Consider the following 14,186-nt stretch of genomic DNA (forward strand, 5'->3'; position numbering starts at 1 on the left):
TTGGCAAACATCTTGGCTTAAGCACATGAATCCAAATGCAGAGATATATGGGGGCGTTAGGGTTCCAATAGGGTGCCAAATAGTGATCAAATCATCAAATGTACAGTTCCTCCTAATGCTATTTTCAAACTAGCATTCAGTTACCTTTGAATGTCATTAGCAAAGACTGGAACGGCAATGTAGCAAATGCAGTGGCAACTCGGAACATCCCAATGTGGGCAAAGTTTTCTATCCAAGCTAATGAACGCTTCCTGTTGAACTACTGACAAGGGTATCATGCGGTAAACAAGAAATTCAGTAACAACAAAGTTCAGCTTCGAAGCTTTTGCACCGACTGGTGAATATTTCAAGTCCTTTTCCAATTGTAAGAAGATTTTTTTTCACTGTTAAGAAAATATTCTTTTACTCCCCCACTCTCTTCAATGAGCTTTGCACATCTTCCTTCTTTTACAACAGCAAAGAAAAGCAACCTTCTGCACTGGAATTGCACTCACTTTGTCTGGAAACCAGGTGAGAGTGAGGCATCTCAATGTGTCTATGCACTTCAGAGGGACATATACATCTTTTTAATCCTTTGATGCTCTCTTTGATGCCTTTCCTCTACCCACAAAAGATTCTGCATAGATGAAGACGAATCCTGCTGATGCAGGTGGCTGGCACAATTAGCACCTGTCACCAGAACCCGCTGGACCACTTACTGAACAGCGCACAGCCAGCATAATCGACAACATGCCAACTGCACTGGTAGCTCAGCTGGCACAACCCCACCTCCCTGCTTGGCCAGCCACTCTGGCAAGATGGTGGGATGACAAATCTCCCTACTCAACCGCTGAGTGGCTGACTGAGCAGGGAGGTGGGACGGTGCCAGCTGGGCTACTGCTGCAATTGGAATGCTGTTGAAGATGCCAGCTGTGCACGCCACACCAAGTGGTCCGGCAGGTTCTGGGGATAGGTGTTAACTGGGCTGGCCACCTGTACCAGTGGGATTCATCTTCATCAACAAAGACAAACCTCCCATATCTAATTCTGAGTTTTCCCTTCAGGAACGGCCTCCACTGCAAAATCAGGTCCAACTTTCCTGTCTCCACTGTTGTCATTCCCTGGATTATTATCCCCAATAACACCTGAAGTTTTGCTGCTGTTTCTCCAGGGAATATTTGAAATGGAGATGTCTGAGGACAGAACAGATGAACCACCATGACTCTTAACAGTGCTTCCTTCCTTCACAAATAGAGTCTGTGCTTCTCATCTTGTATCTGACTGCTGAGACAGAGTTCCTCTCCCCTTCTTCCAAATACCTCTCTACTACCTCTTCCATGGCAGATCCCTCTTCCTATTTCTTTTGTGTTAACAGTTCTATTAAGACATTTCCTTGTCCTTTGCTTTCCTATTCATGTTAATGTTGCCCTAACTCTGTGGAGAAATAAGTCATGATGCAAATTTCCCAAGGACAGACAGGTATCTCTGCATGTTGAAATCTAACTCTGTTTCCAGTTATAATATACTCAGGAAGGAAGAGTTAGAATATATAATCAGTACAAGGAGAGAATGACATAGGAAGCAGAAAGTTTTAAGCATGCAAATGCTTATTCTGAAACATCCTAACAGAGTCAGCACACAAGCATTTACAAAATATTTTGTTAATGTGCAAATGCTAAACACAATTTCCCACTAACTCAACTGAAAATAAACCCAATTTTAAAATGGGTAACTTCAGCAGAATTTAATGCATGTATGAGTCAGTTGCCATACCATGCAGGCTGCTTTGCTTTCCCCTCACCCCACAAAAATTGGCTAACCATGAACACATCCTGCAGTTTCATTAATATGCACAGAAATGTTGCCCTCTGTGCCTGAAAGAAAGTAGCAGTAATTGTATACAATACGGAAATGGTTAATAGTGATCCATGCCCAGGTATATTTACAAGGTAGTATAGCAAAGCAGGCTAAGATTACTCAGGTTGCCAATTGGCACACAGGAATTTGACACCTTCATGGTTCCTCCTCCCTACAACGCAAACATAGTGGATGGAAAAACATGAACAATGTGGAAAACACTCAAGAGTCGTGACAGCAAGATGATCACAAGAACACAGCCTGTAACTTACACTCTGCTGCGTATGCTGTGTTTAATTCCCTGTGCACATTCATGAATTCCCAATTCATATTCTTGAGTTAAACTGGTGAACAAAGGAAAGAACTGAATACTGAAACTTACCACATAGGACAGCACTCTTCATGTTTTGGGGCACTGCCACCCACCTTTAATATGCCTACAACATAAAGCTTGGGTACCAGTGCCTCAAAACATAAAGAGCACAGTCCTATATGGTAACTTGAACAAAGCTTGATTTCAAAAAAGTCTAAAGGGCTGACAGTAATTTTCACTTTCACATCCACTACTTTTCCAGTGCAGCTTCTTTTTCCTAAGAAACTTAAGAATGGACTTTCCTGCCTTTTCCATTATCCACACAAAGCAACTGACCTGTTGTGGTGACAATCTTTTGCACGAGAACACCAGCTCGTTGTAGATAATTGATGGGGAAGTTGATAGCAGGATTGGAAACTGAAGATGATCCCATACTGCCCATAGGGACATGGCGAGGCATCATAGGAATAGGGGTGGACTGAACTGGACGTACACTTGCCACTGGCCTGTCCTCACCTTTGAGGCTGGGACGCCTGTGAACAGAAAGCAAAGAACCCACACTTGGTCAGAGAGACAGGATTGGAAGGGGCCTGTCATCTTTCTACCACAGTAGGAGAACACCTGCTTCATGGCCCATCCCATTCCATGCAACGTATAATCAGTGGAAATGACTTTTGAGGTCGCTTGGCCTTGCCCTTTGCTCAATGCAAGATGCAGCTATAGCACCCCTGACATATGGATGTTGAGTCTCTGCTTAAAATACCACATCCTAGCTCTGTCATTCTACCAGAAAAACAGTGGGGCACTATAAAGTAGGGAAGGTAATTCCACATTACATACCCTGTTTCCCTGAAATAAGACCTAACCTGAAAATAAGCCCTAGTATGATTTTTCAGGATGCTCATAATATAAGCCCTACCTCAGAAATAAGCCCCAGTTAACGCCTGCCCTCCACCATCATGCAGCAACCAGAAGAAGAAGAAGTGACTGCATTTGAATAACCGTAGATTGCTGAACATGAAAAAAATAAAACATCCCTTGAAAATAAGCCCTGACACATTTTTGGAGCAAAAGTTAATATAAGACCCTGTCTTGTTTTCGGGGAAACACAGTAGTTACTTGAAGGTTTATAACTGAAACACCAGATAGAGATTTGTGATGCCAGGGCCTCTTATTATAGACAATCACCAACAGATCTGTGCGTGTGTTATGTGCTGTCAAGCCACGTTCAACTTACAATGACTCTAACAGGATTTTCAGGATAAATGAGATCTTGAAGGAATGGTTTTCTCAGTTCCACCCCTAACCCCCCCCCCCCCCAATGAGTTTCCATGGCCAGGAAGCGCAAATATTCACATCTGTTTGTCCCATTTTCTAAGAACCAGGGAGGTGTTGCGGAGAAGAGGAAAGAGGCATCAAAAGGTGCCACTCCTCCTCAGCACCCAAGAAAGCAGCAAAGGACCTACCAGTTCCTCTGACTGAAGGCAGGTATATTTGTTAGGTTCTGATCAGTGGCGGGGTAATACTGAGCGTAGGATGGACGGGTATAAGGGACGGATGCACGTTTCTCTTCCTCATAGCTCTTCTTGGCTGCTTTCTTCTCTGCCTTGGTGAGCTTGTGCTCTTTACGATCAATCAGCAGTGACTCATGCTGGAAAGGCTCCTGTAGGCAGAGCACAGGAAGGTATCATTTAAAGCATATTTATTTAGCAATCAACCTAGAAAAAGTCAGCAGTAAGTCATCCTTGCTCACATGAAGCTTTGGGGAGGTCTTAAACACTACTTTGTGTAGCTGGCATTTAAGCTGCCCTGAGGGCCTCTTGTATCCCCTCTGCCTCTGGCAAACAGGAAACCTGCAAACCAGCAGCACACACACAATCAAGAGAAGCTGATGATGGATTTAAATCTCTGCTTATGTTATTTAAAATATGAGGACTAGGAGACAGAACATTCTTCTTCTTGACAGTAAGGATGGTTAGGAATTTCCTGGCCCTCACGTTGTTGAGAATACTATTTTGTACAAAATGGTCTTGTATTGTACAAAATTACCCATTTTTGCACAATCCTGGGGAATGGTTCAAATTTTGCAAAACTAGAATACAATCCTATAGTAATCTGAATCACTCAATGGCTTGCTTGCATCCTGCTTAACAACCAACCAGTCCTTTCATGACAGCTCTCTGAACATTTGCTTTGTTTTTCAAAGGAAGAGGAAACAAGGGACATTTGCAGGCAAAGGACTGAGCCTTGGAGATGGAGGGGGAAAGTGTTCCGGCTTGCTCTCAATATCACTAGAATGGTAACATTCCACAATGAGATATTTCACATCCACGCAACCTAAAGCATAAGAACAAGGAATTAGGGAGTAGTGTTCTCATCTTTAATTTTGACCTTCATGGTTATTGGCAACCAGACAGTCAAAGACCCTGAAAGACAACATACATTTTTACTCTACACAGTAAAAATAGGGATTTAAAAGGACCCTAAAAGACCAGGACTGTGTTTTTGTATCTTTGCCACAGTAGCACAATTTCACAACTGTTACTGTCACTCTTCAGACGACACGCAAAACACATATTACTCCCAAGTTGCTAAAAATAAAGCATAAACAATCCAAATATAAAAATTAATGGCTCTGTAAAGCAGATCAAGAAGGGACGTGGTGGCGCTGCGGGCTAAACTGCAGAAGCCTGTGCTGCAGGGTCAGAAGACCAAGCCGTCGTAAGATCGAATCCATGTGACAGAGTGAGCGCCCGTCGCTTGTCCCAGCTCCTGCCAACCTAGCAGTTCGAAAGCATGTAAAAATGTGAGTAGATAAATAGGGACCACCTCGGTGGGAAGGTAACAGCGTTCCATGTCTAAGTCGCACTGGCCATGTTGACCACAGAAGATTGTCTTTGGACAAAATGCTGGCTCTATGGTTTGGAAATGAGGATGAGCACCACCCCCTAGAGTCGAACACAACTGGACAAAAATTATCAAGGGGAACCTTTACCTTTACCTTAAAGCAGATCAAACGCAGAAAGCACTGCCACAGCACTATATTTGCTGACACACTTATATTATCAGTACAGAACTTGCTATAAGTAATTCTGGACTTCTCTTTGATGTTACCAAGGTCTTTGATTTTCTTCAGACTCTCTGCATAACCTGCATCTGTCATCAGAGGCATCGTTTCAGAATGCAGGAATTAGGGTGTTCTGAATTATCTTAAACTATTTCTTACAGTCTGGAGTACTAATAATGCTGTAGAGGCACCGCACACTCATCACTGATCACACTAATTCTCCAGACATCATATAATGTGCATTTTATAGTCGACTTCCAAAATAAGAAGTATGTGGTGTTTTTGCCTTCATCCTTACCTTGGTGATGAGGTGAGGGTATCTGAGACAGGCCAGCTGTAAAACGGATTCTTTAATTTTGCTGGGGTTGAAAGAAAGTTGGGCAGGTTCGGGTTCCTCTTCCACAAAGTGCAGCAAGTTCTCTACCTCCCTCCGAGTAAAGTTCAACACTGGATTCAAGTCATCCACCACGCGATCTAGAGAAAACATATAGTGATCAAAAAAGAGGAAGAACTGCTGCTACATATGCAGTTCCTTAACTATATATGCATTCCTTAAACTGTGGTACTGGCAACAGCCTGCATTTTTGTGTAACATCTAAAGGCCGGGGGGGGGGATAGATGGGGGAGACAAGAATTTTGAAGTGGAAGTAGAAAGCAACAAAGAATCAGGTTCAGAGGCCAGGTGTAATCTGTGGAGGTATGAGAGGATTTGGCCCACCTGACATCCCTTGCTTAGAAATCTGGCGGTCATATATTTTCTTTTCCAGGGTGAAATCAGAAACCAATCGATAGATGTGGCAAGGCTTCTTCTGCCCGTAACGGTACACCCGACATACAGCCTGCGCGTCATGGCATGGATTCCAAGAAGCGTCAAATACTACCACTCTATTTGCACCAATTAGATTCACGCCCAAACAGCCAGCACTAAAAAAAGAAATTTTTTTAAAATGGAACAATTATTTTTACAAGTTTGCCAAGACTTTGTATGCTGGCTCTTCTCTTGCTCTCCTGAATAAGATACTGTTTGAAGACTCCTGCTCCTGCTCAACTCTTAGTACAAATTAATTTTATATTGAAAGTAGGCTAAATGAATTTATTAGCCCAACCTACAGTAAACTTATTGAATGAATGAAATAGTTTAGTGACTATTCAACATTTCCATAAATCCTATTGATTCCATGAGTCTATTCTAGTAAAAATTAACCACTGGGTTTAGTTCAGCATCTTCTGAAGCTAATGTATATAAATGGTTAGCCCAGAAAAAAAAAACTAAGGTTTTGAAACAATGTCAACAATTCCTGAAATGAGAATCTCCTTAAGCATTGTATCTATCCCATATTCTATTTCATCCTCATTTTCTCCTTTTATTTCTGAAAGCAGTTGCCTTACCGTGTGGAAAGAAGGAAGAGGGAAACAGAAGTGTTGTTGGGGTCATTAAATTGATTAATGAGTCGCTCTCTTTCTGAGGCTGAAGTACTGCCATCCAATCCTATCCAACAGGAAATGCATAAAACTTGTAAAAATGTTATTCACAACATTCATCAAAATAAAACAATCCTGTAAATTTTCATCTTTGGCTTTTAGCATTCATGTAACTATTCTACTAGCATAAAGATACCTAAGCATCAAAAATATGAGCAACTTCTGGCTAAAATGAAACAAACCAAACAAACAAAAAGCTGAAAGTCCTCAGTTTGAAAATGAAAAAAAAGCACCACATCATGGGAAATTCAAACAGAAAAACTGCAAAAACTGCAACATTTCAGGAAAATCAGCCTAGCAGGAAAGAATCCAGTACCCGAAGTGATGCATGCACATGTTATACTTACGATAATAGTGTACATTTCGGACCCAGTTATGGCTTCCTTGAGCATCTGAGCCTGGGGGAGAAGGCACTGGTCCCTTTGCCAAGAAATCCTCAATGACAGACAGTGTGGAGAGGCTTTGGCTGAGAAAGACAAGTGCAATGCATAGATGAATAAACAAAAGAACAGAACTCACAGTATAATGTGAAGAACCAACATTTACTCCTAATAAAACAATCATGTCAAGGTCAAAGAATCACGCAAAGTCTAGATCCTACTCATAGTCTAAGAACCAGGGTAAACTGGTTCCTATGCATAAATATCTCACTTTGGCACAGGTAGGAACCAGAATGACTCCTGAGTATCATTGAATTACATTGAATTACTGAATATATGCGTTTATGTGTGGTCACATTTATCACATATTTAAAGCTATGACAGAAACAGGAAACAACTTCCATGTTATTGAGCAGAGAATGATGAACAATCTAGTCATATAGCACAGAGGAAGATTTAGTTTAAATATTTCCTTTTTACATTTTCACCCCACTTGTTGGGGTTAAAACTAGAGACGACTCTGTCATATTTTAACAAAAGGCCTAAAACAGAAAAGAGGTTTTATTTTCATTTTTGTACAGTCGTGCCCCGCTTTACAATTGCCCCGCATTACGACGAATCCGCTTTACGATTATCTTTTTGCAATCACAATTGCGATCGCAAAACAATGGTCTAAATGAGGGCATTTCGCTTAGAGATGATTGGTTCCCTACTTCAGGAACCGATTTTTGCTTTACAACGACCCAAAACAGCTGATCGTCGGGTTTTCAAAATGGCCACCAGGTGCTTAAAATGGCTCCTCACTGTGCTTAGGGACAGAATCCTCGCTATACAGGCAGCGAAAATGGCCGCCGTATGGAGGATCTTTGCTGGACTGTGAGTTTTTACCCCATTGGAACACATTGAACGGCTTTCAATGCGTTTCAATGGGGTTTTTTATTTTGCTTTACGATGTTTTCGCTTAACAGCAATTTTCCTGGAACGGATTATCGTCGTTAAGCGAGGCACCACTGTATTATACAAGATGTTACAAAAAATGTGAAAACCGGAGCACAGAACAGTGCCTCAAAACTAAGTGTCAACCAGTGCATCAGCCTTTTAAGGACAGGAGTAACACTGTCTGCCTAGCAAGACTCTATAAGGTGCTTAGTTACTGCATTCTCCATCTGCTGCACTTTCTAAACAGTCCTGAAAGTATCATGCATGCCAACGAGACATTCATTAGAAAATCAACAATGGAAAAGGGATTGCAAAGTACCCAAAGAAGCATTTTTATTAATAATTTAATTTGATTCAATGCCATTAATTTATTCATTGTATAATAGTTATTTTCAAATGTTTCCCTGTAGGGCCAATATAGTGCAATTATATCAGACAAGTGCAATTGCCTCTTACCTGAAGACCAATATTTTGTCTCCAAGTTTCACACTTTCTTCCACAAGATGAAACAGCAATACCATCTTAGGTGAATTTTGCAAGACTCCTGTCTGGTAATCGCACAGGATGTCTTTAGCCTGTGAGCAAAACAGGACACTAAGTACCATTTTGGAAGTGCTTTTCCCTATGCCCCATATCACCAATTCATTGCACAGAAAATCCACAGCATCTCCTTCCTTCTCTTGATACTATTAAACAATTCTACTGGACACCTTTCATTCAGAAATAAGTCTTTCACATAAAATAATTCTAAAATGGGGGGGGGGGGGAAATCAAATGGCTCCCAAATGTCATCATCTACTGCTTGAAGGAATGGTACCTTCTGGCCATCCTGTTTTTCACATGGGGATTACAAGTCCTACACGTTCGACTACAGTAACTCAGAAAGAAAAACAATAATTTTCCTTGCAGAGCTTTATAAAATAGCTCATATTTTATTCTTAACTAGATCATTCTCTGCAACAGCCAGGGAATGGGGGAGTACTGTTGTTGTTACATGCTGTCAAGTTGAAAACAACTTATAACTACCGTAATAGGGGTTTTCAGCCCTATTAGATATGAAAGATATGTAAGGGATTGGTTTTACCAGTTCCACTCCCCTAGTCAGTTTCCGTGGCCAAGCAGGGATTTGAACCCTGTTCTCCAGAGTCCTAATCCATCACTCTGTCCACTACACCACACTGGGAACCACTACTCCTAGCTAATTTCTTATACCAGCAGTGGGGCATGCATGGCCCTCTAGATGTCAAGGGACTCCACTTCTCTATAATCTGGTATTGTATGATGGGAACTGCCATCCGGCAACATCTGGGGGGGCCCACAGAGTCCCTGCCCTAAATGCTCATCTCAGTCAGACCATGCTGTACATGATGCATTCAAATGTTAGCCATACTCTACAGAAAGCACAAAGAAAGGACTCTCCAGACTATACAAATGATTGTATGAAGTGCTTAAAGAGCAGCTATAGCACAAAAGCTCGCCATGTGTTATTGAAGCCACAACAAACAAACAGGGCAGCAAGTCAAAAAGCTCTTAATGGCACAGAAAAAAAGCAGCCATAGCTAAGAACTATACCCCTGCTATGCAGAGCTATTTCCAATGTGACAATTTCTTTATTTAGAAGTACATTACGTGGGAACAAGCACCTGCCTTACCAAGTGTGACATCCAGCTTAAGTTCTTGTTTTATTGCAATTATGTGAACTGAGCACCTAAGTGGCTGCCTGCTCTATGAATTTTCAAATTCATTCACCAACAGGCCTCTGCTTGGGCAACATGTTTCCCTTCCCTTCCTCCCCATCTATGCACACCTCAGATCTGCTGCAGGGATGTCAGGGAAAGGGAAAAACTGATCCGCGAGGAAGAACACCCCAGGGGACCACCCACAGACCTAATGGCTCACAAATACCCTGCAAGAGACTGCTTCAGCTTAAGCAATCCTTTACGTTCAGGGGGGAAGAAGGCAAGAAGCCACATTTGCCAGGTCCCGATCTGGTACTCACCCATTCATAAGTTACAACCTGATTGGCTCGCTCCTGGAAGGGATTGAAGCCAATGCCCTGAATGAACTTGCTGTTGGTTGCCTCTCCTACTGGCGATGTCAAAACATTGCTCTCAGCTTTTGCTTTCATTCCCTGTGACTGACAGCGTGAATTAGTCCCAGCTGTGCCAAGATCGTCCACATCGAGGTCCTGCTCGTTTGCCAAATTTTCTTTTTGCAGTGCTTCATATAGCACATCGGGATGATTCCAGATCTGAGAGGGGATGGTAGGTTACTTTGCAATTATTTATTCTCAAATAGTTTATTTCTTTCTTAAAAATGAATTCCACATGGCTTTCTCTGTTGAAATTGGGAACTTAAAAAAAAAACTACAGGTCTGAAGTTGCTCTCTGCCCAAGAGGCCTAAAGGCTGGTAGCAGTCACTGCATCAACTTCCAAAGGGGTAGCCATATGCAGTTAAAACAAAAATATCTTGCAGAATCTTGGAAATTAACAAATTAAGTGAACTCTAGCACAAAAATGCTTTGTTTGAATACCAGAGTAAAAAACCTCAAATTAATATAACTTAATTTGTAATATGTATATTGATATTTTAAAATGCAGATTTGTTTAAGATGTAAAAGTAATCAAAGCATATCTGTAATGTTTTCCCATGTACTAGTATCTCTTGGTCAGGCAGTCAAACTATTATAATAAAAACACACTAAGCGAATTACAAGCCAAAGTGTTATATATACAGTGGACCCTTGACTTACAGACAGCTTGACTTACAGACTTTTTGAGTTACAGACTTCTCTGGCCGCAAAATTTAGGTTTGACTTGCAGACTGAGATTTGACTTACAGACCAGAAAAAAACCAAAATGGAACAAAAACGGCCTGTTACGGGATTAATCGGTTTTCAATGCACTGTAGGTCAATGGAGACTTGACTTACAGACTTTTTGACTTGAGAACCGCCTTCCAATAAGGATTAAGTTCTCAAGTCAAGAGCCCACTGTACAGATAATTAAAATTCAGGAAATAAGACATACTTCTCAAAAGGACCTTAGTTTTAAAAATATTCTTTTGTTTTTCAGAAGCTAGAAACAAAATGCCAGTATTGCTCAATATATACATGGGAAACAAAGTCCCACCAAAGCTATGATACAAACAACGTGACATGGGATTCCTGATCTTCCCATGCATTTCACGAAGATCATCACTCCTTATTTATTTTTACATACCTTGCAACAGACACAGAAAGCTTTGAGTGGGTTCAGGCCCAACCAACCACTGTTGCCTGCATCACGAAAACGGTTCATGAACTCAGTGTAAAGGGCCCGCTGGATCTTTGATAAACGCACTAAGATGACATGCTCCTCTTTATATGGTAGCTGAACCTTCAATACATTATGGCCTCGCCTACAGTAGCAACAAACAAAAGGTGGTCAGGAAAGGAACTATCCACAATCTTGAGTTCAGGAAAAAGAAGCACCTTCCTGAACCTTTGTCAATGCAGGTCACCTTAGTCTAGATATGATTATTAGCACAACTACTGACAATATCAGGTAAGTCAACTGTGATATTCCCTGATGGGTTACTGCAACACTTGAGTTCCAAGTTTGTTACCAACCAAGCATAACTTCCTGATTCAGCTTTTAAATCTCTGATGGGATCATACTTATATAATTAATACTTATTTGTAATGCTTACATTATTAAGTCTGTGTAAAACATTTTTAAAGGCCAGATGTGGAATGCTATAAAGAACTGTACTATTCACAATTGATGCTATATTAAAAAGCACATACATTGAAATCATATTGCCAGAGAGGACTTGGATGTGTCAGATGTTGCACCCTTACATACAACCTGAAAGGGAAGCCCAAAGAACTATGTCTCAGCTCAGAAGATGAAGTCAACAATTTGACAAGACGCACAGAGAAAAACTGCTACCCCTTTAACCTTTCTCGCAATTATTTCCAGGCTTTCCACTGTATCTTCCAGCCCACCATTGTATTTTGGTTAGTCATGACAGAATCTCATGTTCACACACACAAATCCAATTTACTCACTCACCAAGTCAAACACTCACTAACCAAAAGCATATAATCCACCATGTGACTCAAAAAATGTTTGAAAGATGGTAAACTAACAAGCCTCACCTTTGTACAAAGCCCTCCAGCAGGCTATGCAGGACATGGCTGCGATACCTCATGAGACGAACATCCTGAGGGGTGCTGTCTATACACTGTCCATTTAGGATGGGTCGCTCAAACATGTTACTGAATTCCTGCCGGGTACCCAGGAAGTCAGGACGGACAAAGTCCACCATACACCAGTACTCAATTAGATTGTTTTGCAGAGGATAGCCAGTCAGGACCACTCGTCGACGTGATCGGATGTTCTTCAAGGCCTGAGAGGTGCTAGCATGGCAATTCTTTATCCGATGCCCTTCATCACAGATGACCACATCAGGCCCAGGGCGGGATAACGCCTTCTCAATTCCTGAAGAGGAAACAGAAACACATGGGAACCCGCTGTTACCTTCGGTCCTTGTTTTAAACAAAAGGATAGAGAGGAACTGTGAAAAAAATAACCAAAACCCTAAAAGCAGAAACTGGCAGCTTAGAAACTATCAATAGATTTCAAAGATATTGATTCTAGTCTGATAGAGAACACTTTTTTCCTGAATAACACTGGTCCTTAAAGGAGCATTAAGGCAAATTTCATTTAAAATGCCGAGTGTGTACTTACTAGTAAAATTAATACAAGCTTTTTGCACCAATCAGTACACAATCTATCCAATCATAGAATAACTGAGTTGGAAGAGGCCTACAAGGCCCCTGAGCACACACCTCTGGTCAATGCAGGAATCCAAATCAAAGCAGATCTGACAGATGGTTCTCCAATTTTATCTTGAATGCCTCCAGCATTAGAGTGCTCATCACTTCCCAAGGTAATTTGTTTCACAGTCATACTGCTCTAACAGTTAATAAGTTTTTTTTCCTGATATTCAGCCTAAATCTGGCTTCCTGTAGCTTGAGCCCATCATTACATGTCTGGCACTCAGGGATGATCCAGAACAAAGCTTGTCCCTCCTCTGTATGACTATCTTTGAAAAGTATTTCAAAAGTGCTATCATAGCTCTCCTCTGTCTTCTTTTCTCAAGGCTATGGTATGAGCACAGACACATAACTGAGGGCATCTACCACATTCAGAATATCCTTCTATTCATTTACAAGTACAGTAGTGCCTCGCAAGACAAATTTAATTCATTCCGCGGTTAATGTTGTCTTGCAAAAAATTCATATTGCGAAATGCGTTTTCCCATAGGAAAGCGTTGAAATCTAATGTAGTGCGTTCCTATGGGCAAAAAAAGTCAGAACGAAGTCAAATTTGGTTTACAAGGGGTTTATTAAGTGCTCTTTAAAGCCATACATATTGTGCAGATGATTTCAAAAATGTCAATCAAAAAACTTTAACTTTTTAAACATCATAGAAAAACATTTAAAAATCAGCAAGCATGAGGCAGGAACAAAAAACAGAAAACATTCATCTTGTGAAGCACGGCCATAGGAACATTTGTCTTGCGAGTCATCAACCCCATTGCCAAAACCATTCATCTTGCGAGTTTTTCGTCCCATGAGGCATTCGTCTTGCGAGGCACCATTGTATCAGTGAAAATAATTGTCTAAGAAATATCTCTTTTGGAATAGTAACAGTGTTCTTGATTACTTTTAGAAGACCACTGTCCTCTCACCTTTCAACAGCTCTTGCTGACGATCTTCTTCATCCAAATCAATGATAACAGGGCCAGTCTGTTTTTTGCTCTTCTTCTTTCTTCCTGTGGCAAAGGATTTCTTCAGTGACAGGAGACGGTACATCTCATAGCCCATCAGCAACACACCACCATCTGTCACCCAGTCATTTACCACTTTGGCCCGAGCTGCTGTGGTCCTTTAATAAAACAAAACAAGGAGAATGCTTGTGTACAGGTGAAATCAACCAAACAAAGCCACACTAAAATTATGTAAAGCAAGGGTTCCTCAATACTGCTGTACCGTACTGTGACAACAACTCAAACATCCTGAAGTACAATTAATACTCAGTGAGAAGTTTCATCTGGTTATACTTTTCAGTATCATTTATTTACCCACATGATGGGAACCTTCATTTCTTATACTGAACTT

General features: G+C 41.1%; 1 protein-coding gene across 5 annotated transcripts in view; it reads right to left on the minus strand.

Moving 5' to 3' along the window:
- RAD54L2 (RAD54 like 2) overlaps positions 1-14,186 on the minus strand; it is a 77,441-nt gene that overhangs the window by 12,218 nt on the left and 51,037 nt on the right. For all 5 annotated transcript variants that reach the window (XM_020788600.3, XM_020788653.3, XM_020788644.3 and 2 more), the window contains exons 9-19: positions 13,757-13,953; positions 12,159-12,501; positions 11,239-11,416; positions 10,017-10,268; positions 8,474-8,592; positions 7,046-7,164; positions 6,606-6,705; positions 5,935-6,140; positions 5,515-5,690; positions 3,616-3,812; positions 2,486-2,682 (exon numbers count right to left, since the gene is read on the minus strand). In XM_020788600.3, the coding sequence (XP_020644259.2) occupies positions 2,486-2,682; positions 3,616-3,812; positions 5,515-5,690; positions 5,935-6,140; positions 6,606-6,705; positions 7,046-7,164; positions 8,474-8,592; positions 10,017-10,268; positions 11,239-11,416; positions 12,159-12,501; positions 13,757-13,953 (2,084 nt within the window). The remainder of the gene's footprint in view (positions 1-2,485; positions 2,683-3,615; positions 3,813-5,514; positions 5,691-5,934; positions 6,141-6,605; positions 6,706-7,045; positions 7,165-8,473; positions 8,593-10,016; positions 10,269-11,238; positions 11,417-12,158; positions 12,502-13,756; positions 13,954-14,186) is intronic.

This window comes from Pogona vitticeps, chromosome 2, assembly GCF_051106095.1.
Source record: "Pogona vitticeps strain Pit_001003342236 chromosome 2, PviZW2.1, whole genome shotgun sequence".
Classification (NCBI taxonomy): Eukaryota; Metazoa; Chordata; class Lepidosauria; order Squamata; family Agamidae; genus Pogona; species Pogona vitticeps.